Source organism: Balaenoptera musculus, chromosome 7, assembly GCF_009873245.2.
Source record: "Balaenoptera musculus isolate JJ_BM4_2016_0621 chromosome 7, mBalMus1.pri.v3, whole genome shotgun sequence".
Classification (NCBI taxonomy): domain Eukaryota; kingdom Metazoa; phylum Chordata; class Mammalia; order Artiodactyla; family Balaenopteridae; genus Balaenoptera; species Balaenoptera musculus.
Window position 1 is genome coordinate 42,083,233 of NC_045791.1, and position 26,491 is coordinate 42,109,723.

Genomic DNA, 26,491 nt, shown 5'->3' on the forward strand with positions numbered 1-26,491 from the left:
ATAAAAAAATAAATTAAAAAAAAACACATATTTTAGGACAATTTGTTATTAGGATTACCAATAGTCTGTGTTTGACTGGGACTGTTCTAGTTTGAGCACTGAAATTATGAGTTTCAGTAAAATCCACAGTCCTCGACACACTGAGATGATTGGTAAGTGTATTTGTGATGCAGCAATAGATAATTAATACACTTATGCATATGCTATTTCTCAGGGATGCAGGTGTATTTTCAAGATATATTCCTAGAAGTGGATTTTTTGAGGTCTAAGTGGTAAATTCATCTAGAATTCCAAATTCCCCTTTGTAGGGATTGTAACATTTCATACTCCCATCTGCAATATGAGAGTGCCTGTTTCTCTGTGGTCTCCTAACAGTTTCTTCTAATTATCTTTTTTTGATAATTAAGTTAATTTAATATTCGATTATATGTGTAAGTGTCAGCTGACTCAAATTAGAATAAAGTAAAAAAAAAAAAAAAAAAAGAAGTATTCCCTCTGTTTCTATTCTCTGAAAGAGACTGTAGATAACTGGTTTAATTTCTTCTTAAATGTTTGGTAGAATTAACCAGTGTACCCATGTGGGCCTGATGCTTTCTGTTTTGGACTTGTTATGGATTATTGACTCAATTTCTTTAATAGATATAGGCCTATTCAGGTTATCTATTTCTTTGTGAGTTTTGAGAGATTGTGTCTTTAAAGGAATTGGTCCATTCCATCTAGGTCATCCAATTTGTGGGTACAGTGTTGTTTATAGTATTCCTTTACTATCCTTTCAATTCCCATGGAATCTGTAGTGATGTCCTCTCTTTCACATGTGATATTAGTAAATTGGGTCCTCTCTTTTTTTCCTAATTGGCCTGGCTAGAGACTTATCAATTTCATTGATTTCTGTCCTAGTTCTTATTATTTCTTTTCTTCTGCTTACTTTGAATTTGATTTGTTCTTTTTCTAGTTTCCTAAGGTGGAAATATTCATTTTAGATTTTTCTTCTTTTCTAATACTTGCTTTCAATGTGACAAACTTCCCTCTAAGCACTGTTTTCACTGCATTCCACAAATTTTAATAAGTTGTTTTCATTAAGTTTAAAATATTTCTAAATTTCTTTTGAGATTTCTTCTTTGATCCATATATTATTTAGACGTGTGTTGTTTAATCTCCATATATTTTGGGATTTTTTTTTAGCTGTCTTTCTGTGATTGATTCCTAGTTTATTCCATTATGGTCTGAGACCACAGCACTGTATGATTTCTAGTCTTTTAAATTTGTTAAGGTGTGTTTTATGTCCCAGAAGGTGGTTTATCTTGGTAAATGTTCCATTTAAGCTTGAGATAAATGTGAGTTCTGCTGTTTTGGATGAAGCAGTCTATCGATATCAATTATATCCAGTCGATTGAAGGTGTTGTTGAGTTCAAATAGTTCTTACTGATTTTCAGCCTGCTGGGTTGTTCATTTCTGAGAGCGGGATGTGGAAGTCTCCAACCATAATAGTGAATTCATCTACTCTTCCCTGCAGTTCTATCAGCACTTGTCTCATGTTTGATGTTGTGTTAGTAGATGTATACACATTAAAAATTGTTATATCTTCTTGGAGAATTGAACCCTTTATCACTTATGTAAGCCTCTTCTTTATCCCTGATAACTTTCCTTACTTTGAAATCTAGTTTGTCTGAAATTAAAATAGCTAACTCCTGCTTTCTTTCTTTTGATTAGTGTTAGCATGGTAACACTATTTTTCTCTATCCATTTACTTTTTTTTTCTCTCTAACATCAACTCTTTATCGTATCAACACTAGCTGAATCAAATATCACAAAGTAAATACCAAAGGCTTCTCAAAAATCATATTTACACAATGTTTTATAATATATGGAAATGCTTATTCTACAGTAAATTTTTAAATACTAAATTTGATCTGATGTCATATGTAAAAAAGTATGCATAGAAAAAAAATTTAACATATGTATATATGTGCATAGAAAAAAAACAGAAGAAAATACACTGAAATGCTAGCAGTGGTTGTCCGGGTGGTGGGATGCCGCCAGGCAGGCAGGCAGCCTCTTTATCTGGGAGCCGCATGGTGGGGGCCCTGCCACATCCTGCCCTGGCTTTCTCTGCACAATCCGAGTGTTCTACCATGAGCATGCATTTTATCAGCAGAAATTCTTTGTAAAAATCACTGAAGATATGGGAATTCCCTGGCGGTCCAGAGGTTAGGACTCCTCGCTTTCACTGCCCAGGGCCTGGGTTCAATCTCTGGTCGGGGAACTAAGAGCCTGCAAGCCACACAGTGCGGCCAAAAAAAAAAAAAATCACTGAAGATAGAAATCTCTTATCTTCAACCTCTGCCTGGGTTGGGATGGTTACACATGTGTTGATATTGATCATGACCCCTCAAACCACACACTTAAAGTCTGTGCATTTATTATGTCAAGTATGCCTCAATTTTAAACTGTAGCAGGACAAAACCAGTCACTGTGGAGCGGGGCTGTTTCACATCCACTCACTTCTGGAGCAGAAGCCTTCCCCAACAGCGTCTGTTTCCCCTCCATCCTGACTTCAGGAAGCATCCCTGTTCTGAACAGGATTCGGGGTAACTTAGGAAACTGCTCTCAATACAGTATTTTAAAGTTGAAGAAATTGACAGGAAAGGAAATCAGTGGGAATATCGAGGTAGTAATGGGGTAAGTTAGCACACAAAGGAGGCACAGTCATGTCACCACGGCCAAAGTGGGGGCAGAGCAGGGGCCTTGTGGCCACAGGCCATCACAGGGCTGTGTGTCCCTTTCAGGCTACAGGCACAGGGTCACAATACCTTGGGGAGGAGCAGCCCAGCCTTCTCTGTCCTCCCTGATAGGTGTATCCACTTACTTTTAATCTATATCTTTCATTATCTTTAAAGTGGTTTCTTGCAGACAACTTATACTTGGGTCTTATTTTTTGATCCACTGTGATGATCTCTGTCTTTTAATTGGTGCATTTAGACCATTGACATTAAACATAGTTACTGATATATTTGGATTTATATCTACTATATTTGTTACTGTTTTATATTTGTTGCCCTTGTTCTTTGTTCCTATTTTTGTCTTCCACTCTTTTTCTGCCTCGTTTTTTTTTTTTAAATTGAAGTATAGTTGATTTACAGTATTGTGTTAGTTTCAGATGTACAGCAAAGTGATGATTCAGAGATACACACACACACACACACTCTTTTTTAAAAATTCTTTTTCATTATAGTTTATTACAAGATACTGAATATAGTTCCCTGTGCTATACAGTAAAATCTTGTTGTTTATCTATTTTATATATGGTAGTGGGCATCTGTTAATTCCATACTCCCAATTTATTCCTCCCTGCCTTCCCCTTTGGTTACCATAAATATGTTTTCTATACCTGTGAGTCTGTTTCTGTTTGGTAAATAAATTAATTTGTACTACTTTTTAGATTCCACATATAAGTGATAGCATATAATATTTGTCTTTCTCTGTCTGACTTACTTCATTTAGTTTCATAATCTCTGTGTCCATACATGTAGCTGCAATGGCATTATTTCACTCTTTTTTATGGCTGAGTAATATTTCACTCTCTCCCCACCCCATATATATACATATATATATATATATATATATATATATATATATATATATATATACACACACACACACACATAATCTCATCTTCTTAATCCATTCATCTGTTGATGGACACTTGGGTTGCTTCCATGTCTTGGCTATTGTAAATAGTGCTGCTATGAACATTGGGATGTGTGAATCTTTTTCAATTAGAGTTTTCTGAATATATGCTTAGGAATGGGGCTGCTGGATCATATGGCAACTCTATTTTTAGTTTTTTAGGGAGCCTCCAGATTGTTTTCCATAGTGGCTGTATCAATTTACATTCCCACCAACAGTGCAAGAGGGTTCCCTTTTCTCCACACCCTCTCCAGCATTTGTTGTTTGTAGATTTCCTGATGATGCCCATTCTAACTGGTGTGAGGTGATACCTCATTGCAGTTTTGATTTGCATTTCTCTAATAATTTGTGATGTTGAGCAGTTTTTCATGTGCTTCTTGGCCACCTGTATGTCTTCTTTGGAGAAATGTCTATTTAGGTCTTCTGCCCATATTTTTATTGTCTTTTTTTTTTTTTTTTCTGTCAATGAGTTGTATTAGCTGTTTGTATATTTTGGAAATTAAGCCCTTGTTGGTCGCATTGTTTGAAAACATTTTCTCCCAGTCCACTGGCTGTCTTTTTGTTTTCTTTATGGTTTCCTTTGCTGTGCAAAAGCTTCTAAGTTTGATTAGGTCCTCTTCGTCTATTTTTTTTTTTAATATAAATTTATTTATTTATTTATTTTTGGCTGTGTTGGGTCTTCATTTCTGTGCGAGGGCTTTCTCTAGTTGAGGCGAGCGGGGGCCACTCTTCATTGCGGTGCACGGGCCTCTCACTATCGCGGCCTCTCCTGTTGTGGAGCACAGGCTCCAGACGTGCAGGCTCAGTAGTTGTGGCTCATGGGCCTAGTTGCTCCGCAGCATGTGGGATCCTCCCAGACCAGGGCTCGAACCCGTGTCCCCTGCATTGGCAGGCAGACTCTCAACCACTGCGCCACCAGGGAAGTCCTCTTCATCTATTTTTGCTCTTATTTCTATTGCTTTGGGATACTGACCTAAGAAAACATTGCTACAATTTGTCAGAGACTGTTTTGCCTATGTTCTCTTCTAGGAGTTTTATGGTGACATGTCTTATATTTAAGTCTCTAAGCCTTTTGAGTTTATTTTTGTGTATGTTGTGAGGGAGTGTTCTAACTTCACTGATTTACATGCAGCTGTCCAGCTTTCCCAACACTACTTGCTGAAGAGACTGTCTTTTCTCCATTGTATATTCTTGCCTCCTTTGTTGAAGAGTAATTGACTGTAAATGTGTGGGTTTATTTCTGGGCTCTCTTTTCTGTTCCATTGATCCATATGCTTGTTTTTGTCCCAACACCACACTGTTTTGATTACTGTAGCTTTGTAGTATTGTCTGAAGACGGGAAGGGTTATGCCTCCAGCTTTGTTCTTTTTCCTCAGGATTGCTTTGGCAATTCTGTCTTTTGTGGTTCCATATAAATTTTAGGACTATTTGTTCTAGTTCTGTGAAAAACGTTATGGGTAATTTGATAGGGATCACATTAAATCTGTAGATAGCTTTGGGTAGTATAGCCATTTTAATTCTATTAATTCTTCCAATCCAAGAGCATGGGCTATCTTTCCATTTCCTTGAATCCTCTTCAATTTCCTTTACCTATGTCTTATAGTTCTAAGCATATAAGTCTTTCACCTCCTTGGTTAGGTTTATTCCTAGGTATTTTTTAATGCAATTTTAAACAATTTTATTTAACTTTCTCTTTCTGATATTACATTGTTAGCATTAAGAAATGCAACAGATTTCTCTATATTAATCTTGTATCCTGCTACCTTGCTTAATTCATTTATCAGTTCTAATAGTTTTCGTGTGGAATCTTCAGGGTTTTCTATACAGCATGTCATCTGCACATAATGACAATTTTACTCTTCCCTTCCGATTTGTATGCTTTTTATTTCTTTTTCTTTCTTATTGCCATGGCTAGGACTTCCAATACTACGTTGAATAGAAGTGGTGAGAATGGGCATCCTTGTCTTGTTCCAGAATTTAGTGGGAAGACTTTCAGCTTTTTGTTTAATATTATGCTGGCTGTGGGTTTGCCATAAATGGCTTTTATTATGTTGAGATATGTTCCCTCTATACCCAATTTGGCAAGAGTTTTTATCATGAATAAATGTCGATTTTTGTTGTTGTTGCTGTTGAATTTTATTAAATGATTTTCTGCACCTATTGAGAAGGTCACGTGGTTTTTGTCTTTTCTTTTGTTAATGTGGTATATCAAATTGATTGATTTGCATATGCTAAACCATCTTTGTAACCCTGGAATGAAACCAACTTGATCATGGTGTATGATCCTTTTTACGTGTTGTTGGATTCAGTTTGCTAAAATTATGTTGAGAATTTCTCCATCTATATTCACCAAAGATATTGGCTCGTAATTTTCTTTTTGGGTAGTGTCTTTGTCTGGTTTTGGTATCAGGGTGATGGTGGCTTCATAGAATGACTTTGGGAGTGTTCCCTCCTCTTCAATCTTTTGGAAGAGTTTGAGAAGAATAGATATAAGTTCTTTGTTTATTTAGTGGAATCCCCCAGTGAAGCCATGCAGTCCTGGACTGTCATTTGAAGAAGTTTTTATTTTTATTTTTAATTTTTTTTAAATTAATTAATTTATTTTTGGCTGCGTTGGGTCTTCGTTGCTGCGTGCGGGCTTTCTCTAGTTGCAGAGAGCGGGGGTTATTCTTCGTTGCGGTGCGTGGGCTTCTCATTGCAGTGGCTTCTCTTGTTGCGGAGCAGGGCTCTAGGCATGTGGGCTTCAGTAGTTGTGGCTCGCGGGCCCTAGAGCGCAGGCTCAGTAGTTGCAGCATATGGGCTTAGTTGTTCCACGGCATGTGGGATCCTCCCAGACCAGGGCTCAAACCCGTGTCCCCTGCATTGGCAGGCAGATTCTTAACCACTGCGCCACCACGGAAGCCCTGAAGAAGTTTTTAAATTACAGATTCCATTTTACTTCTAGTATGGTCAGTTCAAATTATCTATTTCTTCTTGATTCAGTTTTGATAGGCTGTATGTTTCTAGAAACTTGTCCATTTTTGTCCAATTTGTTGGCATAAAACTGTTCACATTATTCTCTTATCTGCCTCTTGTGGTTTTATTTTCTTTTTGTTATAAATACCTACAGAACTTAGTTTTAAGGGTTTTTCTTCTTTTTTTTTCCTCTTATGGTTTTACATGAGCATTTATATGATTCCACTTTCTCTCCTTTCTTAGCATATCAGTTTTACCTCATTTTTTGCTTTTTTATTGGTTGTGCTAGAGTTTTCAATATACATTTACAACAGTCCAAATCCACTTTCAAATAACACTACACCACTTCACATGTACTATACCTCATAATAACAAAATAACAAAATAACTCTAATTCCTTCCTCCTATCCCTTATATTATTGCTGTTATTCATTTCACTTATATATGAGAATACTTAAGTATATATATACACATATATAAAACATATACATAGTTGCATATATTTTTGGTATTATTATTTTGAATAAACTACTGTTAATTCAATTAAGAATAAGGAAGATAAAAGTTCTTATTTTATCTTCATTTTTTCCTTCTTTTGATGTTCTTCCTTTCTTTATGTAGGTCTGAGTTTCTGAACTATATTAATTTCCTTCTCTGTAAAGAACTTGTGTTTTTTTTTGTTTGTTTGTTTGTTTTGGCAAGGCAGGTCTACTGGCAACAAATTCTCTCAATTTTTGTTTGTCAATTTTCCCTTCAGGTTTGAAGGTAATTTCACATGATATAGAATTCTAGGTTGGTAGGGTTTTTTTTCCCAACAGTTCAAATATTTCAGTCCACACTCTTCTTGTTTGCATGGTTTCTGAGGAGGTGTTGGATATAATTCTTATTTTGTTCCTTTATAGGTAAGGTGTTTTTTAACTCTGTCCTCTTTCAGGATGTTTTTCTTTATCTTTGATTTTTTATATTTGAAAGTGATATGCTAAGGTATAGTTTTGGGGGACATTTACCCTGGTTGGTGTTCTCTGAGCTCCCTGGATCTGTGGTTAGGTGTCTAACACTAATTTGGGTGAAATTCTCCGTCATTTTTGTTTCAAATAGGTCTTCTGTTCCTTTCTTTCTTCTGATAGTAACATTACACTTATGTTAAACCTTTTCTAGTTGTCCCACAGTCTTTGTGTAAGCAGATAGGGTGGAGGGTCCCTGGAGAAAGAGAACCAGGCATGGCTTTCTTGACATAAGGGAAGACATTTTTGGCCTAGGCCATTTTGTGATCTAATCTTGGCCACAGTGCTTGAACTTGAACAAGTCTCAGTAATTAACGATCTTAAGGGAACAAAAGAACGCAGGAACAAACAACTGCTATCAGGCAAGAGAAGTAACAATAGTAAAGAATATATAACTGCTGTAAAGACTCCCAATTCTGTTTCAATGGTAAAGATTAGCCTAAAGTGCTCAACCACTAGATCAATTGGAACCTAAGGGATGATGATGCTGACCTTTTCTTTTTTTTTTTTTTTAATAATATAATGTATATTTTATCCATTAGAATTTATTATTTTTATAATAAACTTTTTTTTTTTTTTTTTTTAATTTTTATTTATTTATTTAGTTATGGCTGTGTTGGGTCTTCGTTTCTGTGCGAGGGCTTTCTCTAGTTGCGGCAAGTGGGGGCCACTCTTCATCACGGTGCGCGGGCCTCTCACCATCGCGGCCTCTCTTGTTGCAGAGCACAGGCTCCAGACGCGCAGGCTCAGTAGTTGTGGCTCACGGGCTTAGTTGCTCCGCGGCATGTGGGATCTTCCCAGACCAGGGCTCGAACCCATGTCCCCTGCATTGGCAGGCAGATTCTCAACCACTGCGCCACCAGGGAAACCCTAAACTTTTATTTTATTAAAATATTTTAGAAATATTGAGATAATATGATAATGTTCTACTAGAAAAAAATTGCCTCAGAAAGTCTTTATTTACTGCTAATTTTTTGTTTCTTCCTATGAAATTTATATAAAACTGATGCTTTCGTCTTTTCTATATAGAGTTAAATAACATGTTCAAAAATCTTGCACATCTGGGGGACTCTACATTCTCTCTCTTTTTTAATTTTTATTTTATATTGGAGTATAGTTGATTTACAGTGTGTTAGTTTCAGATGTACAGCAAAGTGATTTAGTTATACATGTACAATATATCTATTCTTTTTCAGATTCTTTCTAACCCTTGTGACTTCAATCAACTAAAGCTTAGACTCTGTCAACCTTTGTCTCAAATCTATGCTGAATTCTCCTGCTCAAGTCCCTTCATGTACCCTTAGCATGTACCCTTAGCTTAAAAATTCCCCAATTTTGCTGTTGGGGAGACACTGCTTTGGGAAAGATCTCCGGTGTTCTCCTTACTTGCTGCAAGTAATAAATCTTCGTTCTCCCAATATTTGGCTTGGTTGTGTGTTTTGGCTTGACACCCAAGAGGTGAACCCATTTTCAGGTAACACTTGGATATTGTTCTTTTTTTTTTTTTTAAGTCTTTGTTCTTTTTGATTTTTAGTTCTCAAGGGTTCTATTGATATATCCTCTAGCTCAGAGATTCTTTCCTCAGCCATATATCCAGTCTATTAATAAATTCATGAAAGACAGTCTTCATTTCTGTTACAGTGTTTTCTATTTCTAGCACTTCTTTTTGGTTCTTTCTTAGGATTTTCTAAATAGGGCAACACTTCTATCAATGTCTAAGAGTTGCTTTTCTCCTACTTTGGTTCATTTAGAAGTGTAGTAATATTTACTTCTTTGTATACATTTTTCTTTCAATAAAGAGAAGAAATGGTAATAGTTTCTATGTGGCTTTCTTCCAAGCACAGATAAGACTAAATACTAACATTTTCCTTTCTGGACATTATCAATAAGAATTATTTAAATTTAACATTAAATTCTTTTCCCAAACTTTTTAGATACATATTTTCATCTACTCAATTCATTTTTAATGCTGTACTTTGATTAATGTCTTATTTCTTCAGATAAAAAGTTATTAATAAGCCCTATTAAAATCCTGATATACAACTTCACAAAAATAATTGTATTCTAGCAATCTGTATTACTATGACTAGTAATAGAATTAAGGTATTAGAAAAACATTTGATTTTCAAACAACCTAAGGAAGTAAAGTCTAACAAAATGGTTATATCAATTTATTTATAAGACTGTTAAAAGACATAAAGGAAACCAAATATTCATTAAAATTATATTTTATATTTTCATTCAAATCCCATGACACTAATATGCAAACACATGCCCAAAACTTTCAATTCAAGTAACTATTTGAGATAAAGTTCATAAGATTTAAAAATATCTTACTAAATGGACTTGAAAACAATGAAACAATCACTTTCCTGAGAAAAGCCTTCCCACAAATTTAGGTAAAAATAACAGTATGCAAACAAAACAAAAAAAGTACTGAATTAATATCTTCTAAAAACTGAATTAAAATATAATTAATTAAAGTACAGAGTTCTTAGCTTTGAAGAGAATATTCAAACCACAACAAAATCAACAACCACCACCACGTTTGTGTGATGTGCTAAAGCTAAGAATTACAAAGATTAAACCTACATGAAAGATTTAAAGCACATCACCATTTTCATACCTTTTATGATGACATAATAGAGAAAAATGTAGGATTTCTTCTATATTGTCCATGGTACAAATAGCCAACTTGTCAAGAGTGACTAAGGCTCCATGGTAAAAAACTTAGGTTGGACTCTGGGATAGAGAACAGGGTGATTTAAGAAACTGAATAGTATGTGTGTGCGTAGGTATATAGTTTTTTTTTAATTATTATGATATACAAAAGTATTGATGAGATGTTTTTAGATAACTGAAGTATATTCAATGGCTTTAGCAAACTGCTGAGAAAAGGAAACAAGAATGATGGGAAAAGAAATTAAGATAATTCTTAGGCAGGTTGGTAGTATAACATGCACTGTATAATGCAAAGCTGGTTAAGTATATTGGGTGATTCTGAAGGAAATAGTTACCATTCCTTATAATTGAATAGGTAGGTGACAGAAATGCAGAACAGTATTGATATATGAAAAAGATTCAAAAGGGAGCAAAACAATATTTAGAACTATAAACTATAGTTCTGAATAGTTCTGTTTTCAAAATAGAAAATCCAGAAATAAATCCAGTATAAATCTGAAAAGTCAATGTATAACAAAAGTAGTCTTTCTAATCACAAAGAATAGATTATTTAAGAAATGCTACTGGCAAAACCGGCTATCCATTGAGAAGAAAATAAAATTAGATCCTATTACCTTATTCCATATACAAACATTAATTTGAATTTAACTAAACATAGTCTAGAAAAATCTAGGCTATTACATGATACAATCTAGGGATAGGTAATACTTTTTAAGCTAAGCTACAAACCCAAAAGTTATAAAAGAAATCACAGACACATTTTACCATATGAACATATCTATAGCAAAAGATAATAAATGGCAAGTCAACAGACAGATGATAGAGTTGAAAAAACACTGTGAAGGAAGGACAGAGTAGTAATACCTATGACATCAGAAAGGATAGGACTTCCCTGGTGGCGCAGTGGTTAAGAATCCGCCTGCCAATGCAGGGGAAACGGGTTCGAGCCCTGGTCTGGGAAGATTCCCACATGCCACGGAGCAACTATGCCCGTGTGCCACAACTACTGAAGCCTTCATGCCTAGAGCCTGTGCTCCACAACAAGAGAAGCCACAACAGTGAGAAGCTTGTGCACCGCAACGAAGAGTAGCCCCCGCTCATTGCAACTAGAGAAAGCCCGGGCGCAGCAACAAAGACCCAACATAGCCAAAAATAAATAAATAAATAAATGTATTAAAAAAACAAGAAATGAAAGGATAAACAATCCATATAAATAGGGATTTAGAGAAAAAGGTACTTTTGATCGAAAAATTAAGATGAATATGCACATTGAAATTTGATGCTGTTTTATAAAATAAATGGTAAAAAAAACTCTATATGAGTATTTCTCTCTCTCTCTCTCTGTGTTAAATAACTATTCCTTCAACATTGTATGACTGCAGAAAAAAATGCAGAAGGATACTCACTAATTTTTCAAGAATGTTTATGGAGTAGTAAATATGGGTAAGAGAGCCAAATTAAAAAGGAAATTATAAGGGAAGAAAAGAGAAAAGAAAGAAAAGAAAAAGGGGGAAAAAAGCAAAAGAACCGTCCTATACTAAAATAGCTAGTATGTACGATATAATCACACACATACATTGTTATAAAATTGTACACAAATGTAGACATGAAAAAAAAATTAAGATTAAAAAGGATGTTGCAACCAAACTTGCCAGAGGGCATATCCAAGGAATTCATATCAGTATTTAGATGCTCTTCTGCTTGCATTCTCACAAAATATAGTCCAAAGTGGCCATGGAGGCCGAGCATAGTCCTTGATTATTATCAATCTGAAGTTGTTATGTATGTGTTCGGCTTGACAGCATTAAAGGAACAGGGGTCACTTCAATCTGGTTTTATGGTTTATTCCAGAGGTCAACAAACTTTCTATGAAAAAACCAAATAGTACATATTTTAGGCTTTCTGGGCCATATCATCTCTATCACAGCTACTCATCTCTGCCGCTGTAGGCAAAAGCAGTCATAGACTTTGATGGTTAATTTTGTGGTTAACTTGGGGAGGCCAGAGTATCGAGTTATTTAATCATATGCTAATTTAGGCATTGTAGTGAAGATATTTTGTATAGTAATTGTAGATAGAGAGATAGATAGGTAGACAGGTAGATAGATAGATAGGTATTGCATACTATTGGTTCTGTTTCTGTGGAGAACCCTGACATACACAGATAAGACTACATAAATTAATGGACCTGGCTGTGTTCCAATAAAACTATTTACAGTAACAGGTAGTGGATCGCATTTGGCCTTGTACCATAGTTTTCCAACCTTTAGTACTATTGATAATAAAAGATAGCTGCTTTTATTAAAAACTCCATGTTTTAGGCAGTGTGAAATGTGTTTCACACATGGATTCCAAGTGCTCCATAAGCTGAGAATTGTTCCTGACCAGGCCAGATGTTCTGGAGCAGCAATGTGAGCAGGAATGATTTTCCTAGAACCAGTGAGATCTAGACCATAGCTTAAGTGTAAGAAAGAGTTTCCCAGAGAAGGCTTCAAGATGGTGTTCTTTTTATTTGTTTTTATATTGTTTTATCTATTGGCTTTAGGGATTTAAAGTTATTGCTTCTAATCCAACAGAAGTCAACTAACAGCATGTCTTGGATGCTCACTTATTAAATGGGGCACCTTTCAATTGAACTTGATAAGGGGAAAATTAAAATTCACAAAATCAGGGGCTTATTATTCTTGGAATAAAAAGAATTTTTTACATCAAAGATTTAAAGCAAAGGACCTTTTAAGTAACATATTCCTTTGAAGATGGAGTCTTCAATCTATAGCTATTTTTCAATAATAATAAGTACCATATACTTAAAGTTATCTATAACTTTAAATAGTAGAGCCTCAATTTGGTTTATGCCACAAGGTTCCCTTCTCCAGAGATTAATAAAACTCCCATTTAAGAAGAATTGGCGGGCTTCCCTGGTGGCGCAGTGGTTGAGAATCTGCCTGCCAATGCAGGGGACACGGGTTCGAGCCCTGGTCTGGGAAGATCCCACATTCCGCGGGGCGGCTGGGCCCGTGAGCCACAATTACTGAGCCTGCGCGCCTGGAGCCTGTGCTCCGCTACAAGAGAGGCCGCGATAGTGAGAGGCCCGCGCACCGTGATGAGGAGTGGCCCCCGCTTGCCACAACCAGGGAAAGCCCTCGCACAGAAACGAAGACCCAACACAGCCATAAATAAAATAAATAAAATAAACATAGAATAATCATTAAAAAAAAAAAAAAAAGAATTGGCATCCTTTGTTTTCAACTTAGGGACCCCCCAATAAGCACTCTTATTTCATCCCAGGTATTACCTGCTGTTCCTCAAAAGTTTAAGAAATAACCTACATTTAAAATAATTTGATTTACAAAAAGAAAATATAATCGCACCTTTTCAAGATCACATCATTTATGCAAAGTGGAGAATATCTACAAAATTACCCTTACCATAGAGAAGCTTCTTGGAAGGTTAGGTTGTGAATGTTAAAATGTGGGGAAAACAGGAACATTGAAATTCAATATCTGAAAGAGAATTCTAACCTATCAGGTAGTTGAAGAAATACTTAAGCATAAGAGTAAAGGGTTGTTATGACCATGGCCAAATGACAGACAAATTTATAAAGTAAAAGGGGATAAATTAATAATAGTAAAGAAGACCTTAATGTAGAGAAGCCAAGTTCGAAAATGGAAACTAATGGGTTGGTGTGGCAAGTGGTGAACAAAGATATTTAGATACAAAAAGGTATGTCAGAGTTGGTCATAAGCATAAAAAGTTCAGCAAAGGAAGGTCAAGTGGGGGAACTCTGCGCAAAAAAAGGCAACTGCGGGGTCTAAATTGGTCAGAACAGTTCTAATTTCAAATAATTTGCCGTCAAATCATTGGTCCTGATTTTAAGTTCAGAAAATATAGTCACTATCATACCTATTTGTATCTACAATCTGTTATCAAACTGTCTTTAACGTAGAAAATCTTAATAATTATTTGCTGATAATGATAATTATCTGGAAACTCAAATCAGAGAAAGTACATTTAAAAACAATATCAACTAATAATTCTTAAAAGAAATACTTATTAGTGGTCTTTATTTACTAGCATCAACAAGAAACTAATTTGGAAGTTCTGTTTAGCATAGGAAATTGGTGCCACACTCACCTCTGCTGATATTATCAGCATTGGGTGGGGATGAAGCGACAATCTGTCAAAATCTGAACCATCTTTGCCAGGTTTGGGGTTTCTGTAGAGAAGTTACCTCTACCAGGTCTGACTGCCATAGCTCAGGAAAATAGTGCAGTCATTCCTCCTAGCGTAGAATGTACTTCAGAAGAAGATGTTTAAGGGACCTATGTAATAAGCCCCAGGAAGATAATATTAGTAGTGGTTTAGACAAGGAGTATAATAGCTAACAATTATGGAATGCTTATTATGATCCAGGAACTGATGCATTATCTCATTTAATCCTTTCAACAACCTTGTGGGTTATGGGTATTCTTATTAACTCCATTTTACAGGAAACCTGGGCTTGGCAAGGTTAAAGAATTGCTCAAGACAACAAAGGTAGCAAGAGGCTGGGCTGGGATTTGAACCCATGCAGTCTGGTGCTTCAGGGTGTGTATACGCATAACCACAATGCTACAGGTACACTCAAACAGGCTGGGGGCAAAAAATCAGTTTTCTATACAGGGTAAATTAATTTTCTCAAACTTAATCTCTGTTCACCTTATCCCACACCAGATGGTTAATCTTCAGCTCACATTTTTAAAAGTTAGACTGGCATTTATGTGCCAACTTTAAATAATAATGATCTTTAATATTTTACAATTTACAATAGTGAAGCATGGACAGTCCGTTAGTCCCCAAGACAGAGTGAAATAAATAGAGATGATACTGATCGTGCACACCCTCCAAGTGAAATGACAAAGAAATACACATAAACTTCATACTTCATTTATTGAAACTATTTGGATCCAATGAATTGCTTAAACAACCCAAGAAAACAGGTCAGTTTACAAATCAAGTGTCATCAGTATGCCTCCAAGTTTCAATAACTTATCTTCACCGGTGAAGAACTTATATGTTTGATACATTATTCAAAACCCACATATCACCTAAATCCACAGAAACTGTGGCTTTTTTCTCTAACCTACTCCCTTTTATTCATTAGTATTCATTTACATCTTCGTTCACCACATTTATAGCTCTTTGAAAGTTTCGTTTCATTCTCATCAGACCATTTACCTCACAATTTTCCTCCCTGTTTCTAAATGGATACATTTTTACTGAAAAATGTGTAGCTACACTACCAAAGATTAGTATCACGATTTAAAAGACATGACTGCAAAAGTACACCACCAACAACACCGAATTACCGCAAGGAACGAAAGGTCCCGGACAAATGAGCTCCAGCCTTTAAAGGGGAGAGCTCGCTGCCACCACCTAGGGCGGGCAGGGAATGTAAGGAGGGGAGGTTGGAAAGGCAGTGTTTGATTCAAGTCAATAAACATTCACTGCGCCACTCACCAAGCGCAAAAAAAAAAAAAAAAAAAGATGGGCGGTATTTCGAGCAGTGGGCCTTGCAGGTTTGCCAGAGAGGGCAAGAGACTGTGGCGCGGACTTGGACGCTGGGGAGCGGCAGGGCTGGATCTGAGCCCTTCACCTGGCAGGCGACGGCGGCCAACCACGGCCGGGCCTCCAGCGCCCCGCTCCCGAGGCCCGCACACTCGCCGGCCCAGCCACCAGCCCGATGGCCGACCAGCCGCAGCCGCTTACCGGTGGCGCCTCGCTGCCTCCCCGGAGACAGCCCTTCAACGGTTGCCGCAGTCAGAGCACCACCCCGCGGTGGGGTACGTCGAACCCGCCCGCAGCTCTCGGATCCGCTCAGCTCCACCACTCTCGCGAGAGGTCGGAAGACTCCGCGAAGTGGGGGAAGGAGAAGGGAGGGGCATTTAACGGTGGTGGCTGGTTCTGCGCCGGATCCAGGAGTCGGGCGGACGCCATTGTGCTTCGCGGCCGACTCTTCTGCCTCTGTTAGAGGCCTCGAACTCCGAGGAGGAAGGCGGCGGTGTGATCGCTGGGAGCGGGAGGCACCCTGTTCAGTGCCAGCTCTGGAGCAGGGGTAATAAGCTGCGGAGGCCGGGCTTCTCCCTCTCGGGGAGGGGGTTCTGAAGGCCGCGGGTGGGGGAGGGGAGGAAACGAAGTGCTGGCCTGGGGACGCCGAGGCCGCCTCCTTCCTCTCAGAATCGGGGCGGAGGAGCTTGATCCGGGACCGCGGGTACTAAGGGGAGCCGGGCACAGGCCTCCTCTGCCGGTGGCCTTTCGTCCCGTGTTGGAGTTTGTGACGGGTGGAGGGGGCAGGCTGTGTGTCTTCCGAGTGGACGTGCGGCGGGCGAGGGCAAGGGGCTTGAGCCCTGTTTTGGCCTTTGGCTGCCTCCTCTTCGACTGGGGTGAGGAGGGTTCTCCGGGGCGGGCCGGGAGTGTCACGAGTGAGGTATTTAATGAGCGAGGTGTTGAAGGCAGGGAGGCTTAGGGCTCTGCCAACCCAGCTTCGAATTGAAGGGACTTTGCCAGCCCCTTAGATGGGATAAAGGTTTGCTCATTGATCGTCCCAGATCTTGAGTATCGTGATACTTTGGGATTTCTTTTGTATTGTGGTAAATTGTATGTTATTCAAATTGAACTAGGTGGTGGTATGTATAAAAACGGACCTGTTGGCGTAAGAAGTGAAATATGGAAGGCACTAGTAGTTGAATACAGTACTCCCTCATTTTGATGAAACTGCGTAGAGAAGATGAATGTGTACACACAGCAAAAATACTGTAATTCTTTTTTCCTACGAACAGACGTAAATATATGGGGAACATCTTTGTCTTGGTAATACATTGATCACGACCGTTGTTGTTTGGCGCTATTAAGAGCAAAGGTGCCAAGTGAAATTGAATTGAGTAATTTTTTTTCGATTTTGTAGGATGTTTTAGGTTTTTTCTTTTTTCATTAATTAAATAATTTTAAAATTTCCCCTTTTCTTTCTCTCATCTGTCCGTTTCTGTCTAGGACTAAGAGATAAGGTTAAAGATGAATTTTTGATTTAAAATCAAACGGTATACTGTTGTTAAAAAGGCAGACACAGACTGTAACTAGATTTTTTTCTTTTCCGTGAGATAAAATTGTGTTTCAGAAATGGGGTCAGTATTTGATTTACAGCTCTCCAGCATTTTGTGAAACAGCAGTGGCGTAGGAGGCATTAGAGGCCGGTCTGGGTTTGAGTCTTGATTTCGCCATAATTATTTAATCTCTTCCTAGAGTTGAAATGAGGATCAAATTAGATGAAGTAGTGTGTAGCAGTCAGCATGCTGGGGGACATAATACTTGCAGAATGAACTTTTGATGAATGTAAGTAGTTGGAATTGATACTAAGTCCAGTTGTTTATATTCATGCATTCTTCAAATGTTACTCTCCCTGTAATATGTCCCTCACAGAGTACTGACTGCTTCTCACACGCACAATAATATACACTTATGTAAGTTCTATACTACAAATGTTTTTAGATAAGAACATTTTACAGCTCTTTTTTTGCCCTAAATTATACCACAGATGTAAGCATGGTCGGTAAGCATAGCCCTGAGTTTTTTTCCGAATTTGCGTGCTGGGTCAAATGTCGTGAATAAGAATGGTTAAAAATTCCTGCTTATTTAAGTACAGGCAATTTCTGTTTCTGTCACATTGGTAAGAGAGTTTAATTTCCCAGGTAAAGCACAAAGATGCCCCTATATAGACATGCACATATGTTCTATGTGAAGGTGTCAGGTAATAAGCTTGAACATAAAAAGACATCCATGGCCCCAATTTTTAACCAGCTACATATCCATTTCACACAGCTGTTCATCTGGTATATGTTCAAGAGTTGCCCGCTTAATTTTAGGAAAATAATTGTAATGGTGTAAAACTATCAAATAATGTAAAACAATTTTTGAAAGTTTGTTGTATTTTAGCTACTAGATTAGGGCTTCACGTTACAAGAAGGAGGTTGACACAGCTTCTACCTTCCACAACTCACAATTTAATCATCAGACTAATGTATAAACAACAACTGCTATTATCTTAGTGTAAGTATTGATATATGGTAGTATTTGTGGGAGCACAGAGAAGAGGTGTTTGATCTTGGGGGAAATTTTTATAGGAAGTATTGCTTGAACTGAGATGTGAAGGATGATTAGGAGTTTGATAAGGAAACTGAAAGTCATGGTATCATGGTTTGTTTTAGGAATGGACAGTTTGTTCCCCATAGCTGAAACAATTGAATGGAGGGTTAGAGCATGACATGAAAGACCTTCAGTAGTGTTTTAGAAAGTTAGTGCTCTATGCTGTTGGGAATAAAGAGCTGTTGTGTCCCTAAGCCAAATAAAAAATGATTTTAAATTATCTATGCTGATGCATCCTTCTGTTACTACAGATAATTAAGTGCTAGTAATAAAGAACAGTGGGGAATGCATAAGTGAAATGCACAAGGTTGTATCAAACCTTGTTTTAACCAACAAATTAAACTTAACTAATGAACCTTTTAACTGTTAAATAACTGAATCAACAACTGATCACATTAGTGTAATTACAATTTAAAACTGAGTAAAGATTTTGAGTTCTAAGATCTACTTGAATTCACTAAAGCAGAATTATAGTGAAATAATTTATCTTCTCAATTATTATTTTGCAAAAATTCGATTTTTAATACACTTGCTAATCATAAGATGAACACAGAAATGGGGAGCAGGATAAAATTATAATTTGAGAGTTGGCTGGGTTTTACTTTTCATGATCTTAGTTTTTAACTTTTCTTCTCTGGTCCAAACTCATGTGGTCAAAACTGGTTTTTCTTGTTCTCAAATGTATTTCTCTGTGGCTCTACTGGTTAGACTAGATAAGTTGAACACCTGGTTTTAAAATTACCTACTGTCATATATCCACTTTTGTCAATAACTTTAAGAAGGCAGATTTTGAACCTTAAAAGTTAGCTTTCATCTCTTCATTATGATCATTGCACTTCAGTGTAACGTGTTTCCCACTTTCAGAATAACTCTAAAATGGTTTCCAGTTATGGAATGAAGATTGAAACTTGACACAGATTAAATACACTTCAAAGGAGGACAGATTATTTCAAAGTATTCTAACGTAGACTTAACATCATAGTCCTATTTTCTCATGGAGATGTTGAACTTTTTTCTAGTTATTGATAGTATTTTTTAAGACCTGGGTGTATCTTTATGTCTTAAATATTTGTCAGCTAAAAATCAAGGCATTTTTTTAAAGACCCCAAAAGTTCTGTGCTTTAGAAGTGCTTTCCTTATGTGACTACCTTTAGTTTTCATGTCTCCATGTTCACTAGGATCAATAAAACACTACGATTTCCCATTAAGAAAAAAAATTTTTTTTCCCAGAAGCAGATTTTTTAAACAAAAGGATATACCAAATAGAGGTAAATAAAGGAATTGTAACTGTGTTTATATTTCTGGAAGATTATTGGCTATTGAAATACATTGGTATTTTCTATGATAACTCTGGTCTTCATGCCATGAATTTATTGTGTAGTAATGTTGTGCTTTTGGTAATTCAGTAACTGTAACTCCCCTGGATATTAAAGACAAAGTCTAAGTTAGACCCTGAAATCGAATCAGATTTTTCATAAGACCGGATGCATAATGATAATTGTAGGAAAGTAAAAGAAATAAGTTACAAAGCTTTACTCTATTGCTACATAACACACCACCTCAAAACCCTGTGGGTTAAAACTGCTGTTTACAGTGTTTTTACAGCTCTGTGTGCCTGTTGGGTAGTTCTGCTTTCCCCTGGGTTCACTCATGTATCAGTTATTCAGCTGAAGGATTCAGGTCCAAGATGGCGTCACTCACATATCTGGCACTTGGTGTTGGTTAAACATGTAGGCTTTGCTTAGTGTGGTCTTTTATGACATGGGGGTCCCAAGACAGCATTCCAGGAGAGTGAAAGTGGAAGCTATAAGCCTTCTTACAGCCTTGGAAATCATACAATGTCATAGTGTATTCTTAGTCAAAGTAAGTCTCACAAGGTAGCCCACACTCTAGGGGTGGGGAAATAGATTCCACCTCCTCCCCGGCAGACCAGCAAGAGGACAATGCAAAAGGGTGTGGGTATTCAGCTGGGAGGGATTTGTAGCCATACTTTGTAATTACCACGGGTTGCTTAGAATATTTTAAGAACAGACATTCTTAAGGATGTCATGACTGGGATTTGCTTTAAAATAGAGGAGGGTGAAATAGTCAAATGTTGATAATTGTTGAAGAATGTTGTTTGGCTTCTGAAGGCTCATTATTGTCTCCACTTTTGTGTAAGTTGGAAATTTTTTCATAGTAAAAAAAAATTTTTTTTAAAGCGTACTCAGGTAACCTAAACTCCACTTTGCAAAGTGATTTTGACCTTATTTTCCATTTATTATTTACCAGAATAGAATAGTACTCTGTTGCTTAGTATTTACTACTTCCTTTGTGGTGTACAGATACTAAGGGGTATAAACCAGCAGTACTACAATTTAGAAAGGGAATTGTTTTTAGGAGTTCTTTATAGATTTTATAGATTTTATTGAAATGTAAGATTAAAAAAAATATTTTTTCATCTGCCAGTAACTGTTTCCCTTAATTATCAAACTTAGGTCAGATACATGAAAGAAGTTTTGGAAAACTAAGTTAAGAAAACAAAACCCACCCAGATATACAGTAAAATGTGAATAATGGCTATTTTTTCCCCAGTTTTGTATGCATATACTTATATAAGGTATGTAAGTTTTCTTTACTCAGCAGCAAGTATTCTCCTGTACATAAATCTGAATGACTTTAAAAAGTCTTTTTACTATGTATTAAAGACAAATTTCAAATAATGAAAAAGCCAAAATAATGCCTACTAAGCTGTTTGTATGAAAATCTTTTAACATCTGATGGTATTGCTTAATAATAGCTGGTATTTGAGGATTATATACTGTGTGCCAGCAAAGCTCATGATATACCTGTAAAGTTGGTACTGTTATTATTCCCATTTTGTAGGTGAAGAAATTAAGCATTAGATTAAGCCTAGAGTCACACCAAGTAAGGGATAGACTTAAAAGCTTGCATTCTCAAAATTATGTTTTTACAAAAGTTAGAAGTTGGCTCATATGCTAAAAATTGGGCAATGCTTAATTTATCTTGCCTATCCTGTTTCCTGTTTTGGAAAAAGAACCTTTGTTAATGAATACATTTAAAATAAAGAGAAAGTCTTAGGTGTAGGTTGTACTGTTTGTTAATATGAATGGGGCTGGGGCCTTTTTGTTTGTCTGGTCATTTGGTTTATGACTACTATGTGACTGTTGACAGATTCAGAACAAGACTGTTATTGTAGGAAGGGGACACAGTGATCTGTAGAGGATAACATGAGAGGATCTGAGAGGATACATGTTATTTGAGAGATCCCTTTATAAGCAGAATCATCAAAAAACCTTTGAGCGTTGCTCTGCTATTTCTCTTATCTTAGGAATTAACAGCTTTCCAAATTTGGTAGAAAACAAAAATTCAAGTCCTATTTGGTAGGCAACTTGTGGCGGTGCTCAGAAAAAACTTTACTCTTAAGTAATGTGTAGAACTCCTTTGTTCCAAGTGTTTTCCTATACTGCCTGAAGTTTTTCAGTTTACTTTTTCATAGTGCCCTAAATTCTACTAATTAGACATTCATGGGGGGGGGGGCTACCAAGAGTGATGAGATAGAAGGTATACAGTTCAAGCAGAAGGCAAGGAGGTAGCATATGTGTATGGGAAAAAGTAAAATCAGTGTAAGTGATTGAAAATCAGTTAGCCCAGATTGCTCTCCTGGGTTTTCAGAACTATTTCTAGCATGCTTCTAGACCTCTTTTGGGTACTTCAGGCTACCTGTTTTTTAAAACCAACTCATCTTGGTGTGCTTCTTTGTCCTCCACTCCCAACTCCCTGCAAATATATAAGAGAAAAATGTTTTTCATCAGTATGCTGAATAATCCAATCCCTCCTCCCCCCCCCCCCAACCCCCAATACATTCTTTTCTACTTGGGATGTTCTGAATCTACCTTCTATCCATATTTTGGCTCTTACTAATTCGTTTGGAGCCACTGTGTATCTTCCTAATAACTTGTCCTTAGTTTGGGGCGTGGGGGGGTGGTTTGTTTTTAGCTGTCTCAAAATTTTTAGTAGATAGATACTGAGCCTACTAAAGCCTATAGCAGTAGTTTCTTCCCCATGGTTCCACAAAGGTAATAAAATTATTGACTTTCAGAATTGTAAGAAATGGAGGGAGCTATATAAATCTATTATTAAGGCTAGGCAAAACTGAAGTTTTGTTGGACCACTGATTGTTTCATCTTTGAAAGCTCTAATTGCCTGTCAGGAACTTAATTTCTGGGGTCCTTGGGGAGAAAAGTAATACACAACCTGCTCGTAAAAAGCTTCAGAATTGTTGCCTTATTAAAGTACAAACTTCTGAGCAAAGGACACAAGATTGCCTTTACAATCTGGATATAATCTACCTTATGTATTTATATCCTTGAGCGTCCTTCTTGTTCTCTCTCCTTTTCCAAGCCTTTGCTTTCATCCCTAACACATTATTTTCCATTTTCCAATTCTTCAACATGCTTTAGCATCTTTATGCTTTCTTCCTCTTTTTTTATTTTCTATCTTCAAAGGTCAACTCAAATGTTACCTCATCTGAAGTCTTTCTCATCTTGTTGGAAATTTTGGTTCCCCATTCAATGCTCCCATAACATTTTCAGAACTTTCTTAAGTGTAATGATTTTTAGCAGTCTGGTATGAATGTGTAATCTAGCAATTAGTGTAATTGCTAATTATTTTAGTTGGTTTTTTGGGGGCTTCTTGACTGATCGAATCAGTTCAGCCAATTTCTCTTCAAATTTTTTCTGTGCTCTAGTTCTTTCCTTCTGTAACTCTAATTAAACGTACAGTAGTCTTTTTTACTGTTTCCTCAGTGTCTTTTAAACCCTCTCTTGTATTTACCATTATCTGTTTTTCCGAACTTCATTCCGGATAGTTTTCCTCTAGCCTATTTCCCAGTTCCCTAGTTTTTCAGTTTTGCCTAGGCTACTGGTAAATGCATCAATTTCCCAGTTTGCTAACACTAGGGCCATCTCTTCATCTGGTTCTGTTGATTCTGATCTCTTGATGATGAACTGTTGGTTTTTTTTTTTCCTTGTATTTTTGTGTCTTATAATTTTTGATTGAATGGGAAACAGTGGAAATAAAAGAATAGTAGAGACTGAGATCAATAATTTTTATGCCTAGATATGGACATACTCTTTCGTCAGACTGTTAGTGTGGTGGGTTGCGTTGGTTTAGTTTGTAGTTAAGCTGGGTTTGAACTTTATTATTGCTTTATGTATTTTCAAAGTATTGCAGTAGTGGATTGCTGCTGCATGGTGCTTAGTGTGAGGCTGGAGTGCTGGAGGATTTCTTTGAGTATTCTTTCACTAGCCTCAACTTCCTGCAGGCCCTGCACCACAGAGAGGTCTAAGGCTCTAAGGCTGTTGTAACTCCCTCAGCAGTAAACTGCTGTACCTTCCTATTTGGAGCAAAGTTCATGGTGAAAGGAGGTGTTCTATGTTTTATGCATCCTTCTCCAGTCTTAGGCGGGCTCTGTGTGCCTGATCCTCAGAGGTGGGGCTGTCCCAAGATTTATGCCCTTTTCCCTGTCTCCTGGGTATAGCGTGCAGGGAGACTCCTGCCACCTCCTCCCCACCAGGGTGAACTGGAACTAGGATTTTTTTTAAGGTGGTAGTTGGAAGTTAAGTGGAAAAGGTAGGTTAGAGTTCTGGATACTGGGGCAAAGAATTTAGACTTTGCTTTTAAGGTAGTAGAAAAACAGCTGAAAGTATGATTGGGGAGTGGTGCTGTTACTAGTAGGGTGAAAAGGCCTTTAGACAAGGCCTAGTGTGGTATTATTAGAGACAAACTTTGTTGGTTTACTTAGAGTAGGCCTCATATTCAAGTAAGGTCTTGCTGAAAAACATTGTAAAATTCAATTTAAATTTGTCTGTTTTAGTATAAGTTGTGTGATAGGTTTTCAGTTGCATTTGACATGAGACTATGAGATCTTGTTAACTTGCAGATAGCATTGGGCACAGAATTTTGCATGTCAGGTAATGAGAGAATTTTTTGAGGCTTTTTACCTAGACTGAGAAAGTTTAAGTTAAGATTATTTCCGTAGAATAGATTTGAATTGTACTGTTTATAGGTGGGAGAAACTTTTTTTGGTCTAAACCTCCTTTATAGTGTTTAATGGGCCACCAAAAACATGAACTTGCTTTAAAGAGCTTTTCAGAGGTTTCCTAGGAAGCCCAGCTGAATGAAATTACCTATTAAAAATGTAGTAATTTTTTCTAGGTAACAAGCCACAGGTTTATGAGATGAAAGACTACATAAATTTTGGAGTTGGTATGAATATCTGTTTTCCACTTCTGTTGCTCATGCCAATTACTATTAAAATGCCTGAAGGTAAGGGAACACTTAACAGTGATATTAAGACTAGTTGGGGGCTTCCATGGTGGCGCAGTGGTTGAGAATCTGCCTGCCAATGCAGGGGACACGGGTTTGAGCCCTGGTCTGGGAAGATCCCACATGCCACGGAGCAACTAGGCCCGTGAGCCACAGCTACTGAGCCTGCGCGTCTGGAGCTTGTGCTCCGCAACAAGAGAGGCCGCGATAGTGAGAGGCCCGCGCACCGCGATGAAGAGTGGCCCCCGCTTGCCACAACTAGGGAAAGCCCTTGCACAGAAACGAAGACCCAACACAGCCAAAAATAAATAAATAAATAAATAATAAAAATAAAGGAATTCCTTAAAAAAAAAAAAGACTAGTTGGGTAAACTAGCAGTTAAATATCAGCTTCAGAGAATCTTCACAAGTTGAAAAGTTCAATATAGTAAAAATCTCAAATATTGATCATAAGATTTCTGTGGCTTTGTGGTTCATTACCTTCTTCCTGCATTTGAAGTTGAAGCAAGTTCTGAAGAATGGAAATGGAATGACCTCTTGGAGCTGTCAGTGCCTCAGCTTACTCAGACATAGATGTGTTGATAAGGAACATGAGCACACAAGTCCAGTGGATCCATCATGCCTAGGACTTGAGTGAGGCTCAGAGAGTAAAAATTAAGCATGTTAAGAATGGAAGCTTCATAGCAATGAGGGCTGTATGCAAATTGAGTGGCAAGGCATAGCAGACAGGCACATATCTCTTCTTCTCAAGCTCATGCTTCACTATCCTATCTGCCTTCACTTACAGAATACAAGTTCAAAGGTTAAAGTATTAATAATTTCAAGATGTCAGCAGTAGAGCTTTTAATCAAGCACAGGGTCCCATGTGTCTGCATAGGTGGACACACATCTATAAACCAAGCCCTGGTGATAAGTTTTTATCTTATCACTAGAAAGACAGTTCAACTATCCAACTCTAGAATCAAATTTAAAGAAATTTAAGGAAACTAAATAGTGGCAAAAGGAAAGTAAGAGCCTATTATATTGACCACTGAGGAAAGATTGTACATATGAACTTTTTGTGCTTTACTCTTTAAGTCTTGGTTAAAAGCATTGAGCTTCAGATACTTTTTTCCTGCTAGTCTTTTTTTCTGGCTTATACCTCTTCCTTTAGAGCACTTAAAACTGTTTAAGTTGTATGGTTATTTGTGTCGTTTGTTCTCTACTAGACTACAGCTTCTTCATAGTCATTATCTTAGTAGGTTCAGTGTTGTCCCCTCTCCCTGTCCCTTTGTTTAGTATTAATTAATGTGCCTAGCACATACTAAGCATGTAAAAAACTATTTCTTGAATGAATGAACTTGAAAAGATGCCTTATAGTACCTTGTAAGTGGTCTGGTAGAAGTTTTTCAAGGACTGCTTATTTTATTTAATTTTATTCATTATTTCTACTTTTTGTGCTTTTGACCTACAACTTATACAACCAGATTACGTAAATTTTCTGGTAACACCTACATTGTCAAAATTCAATCAATTTATGTAGAGGAGTTGCCAAAAATAGTTTCATGCAGTATAAATTATAGCTCTCGGAGGACTCTGCCTCTTTGCTTTCTCCCAAGAGCTTTGTTTTGAGAGATTTTCTACTAGGTTAGTTTTATTTTGCAAGTAAGAATTGGG

At 37.1% G+C, this 26,491-nt stretch overlaps 1 protein-coding gene across 5 annotated transcripts in view; it reads left to right on the plus strand.

The window, feature by feature from the left end:
- The first annotated feature begins 16,224 nt into the window (after window positions 1-16,224).
- Window positions 16,225-26,491, plus strand: part of MARCHF7 (membrane associated ring-CH-type finger 7) — a 45,126-nt gene continuing 34,859 nt past the window's right edge. Inside the window, exon 1 of one of the 5 annotated variants that reach the window (XR_005020659.1) lies at window positions 16,225-16,422. Coding sequence is in view for 1 of the 5 variants with exons in the window: in XM_036858508.1 (XP_036714403.1) it covers window positions 17,691-17,696 (6 nt within the window). In the remaining 4 variants the exon portion in view is untranslated. Of the gene's footprint in view, window positions 16,423-17,363; window positions 17,697-26,491 lie in introns of those variants that run through there. The other 4 variants (XR_005020658.1, XM_036858509.1, XR_005020657.1 and 1 more) reach the window with 4 other exon arrangements.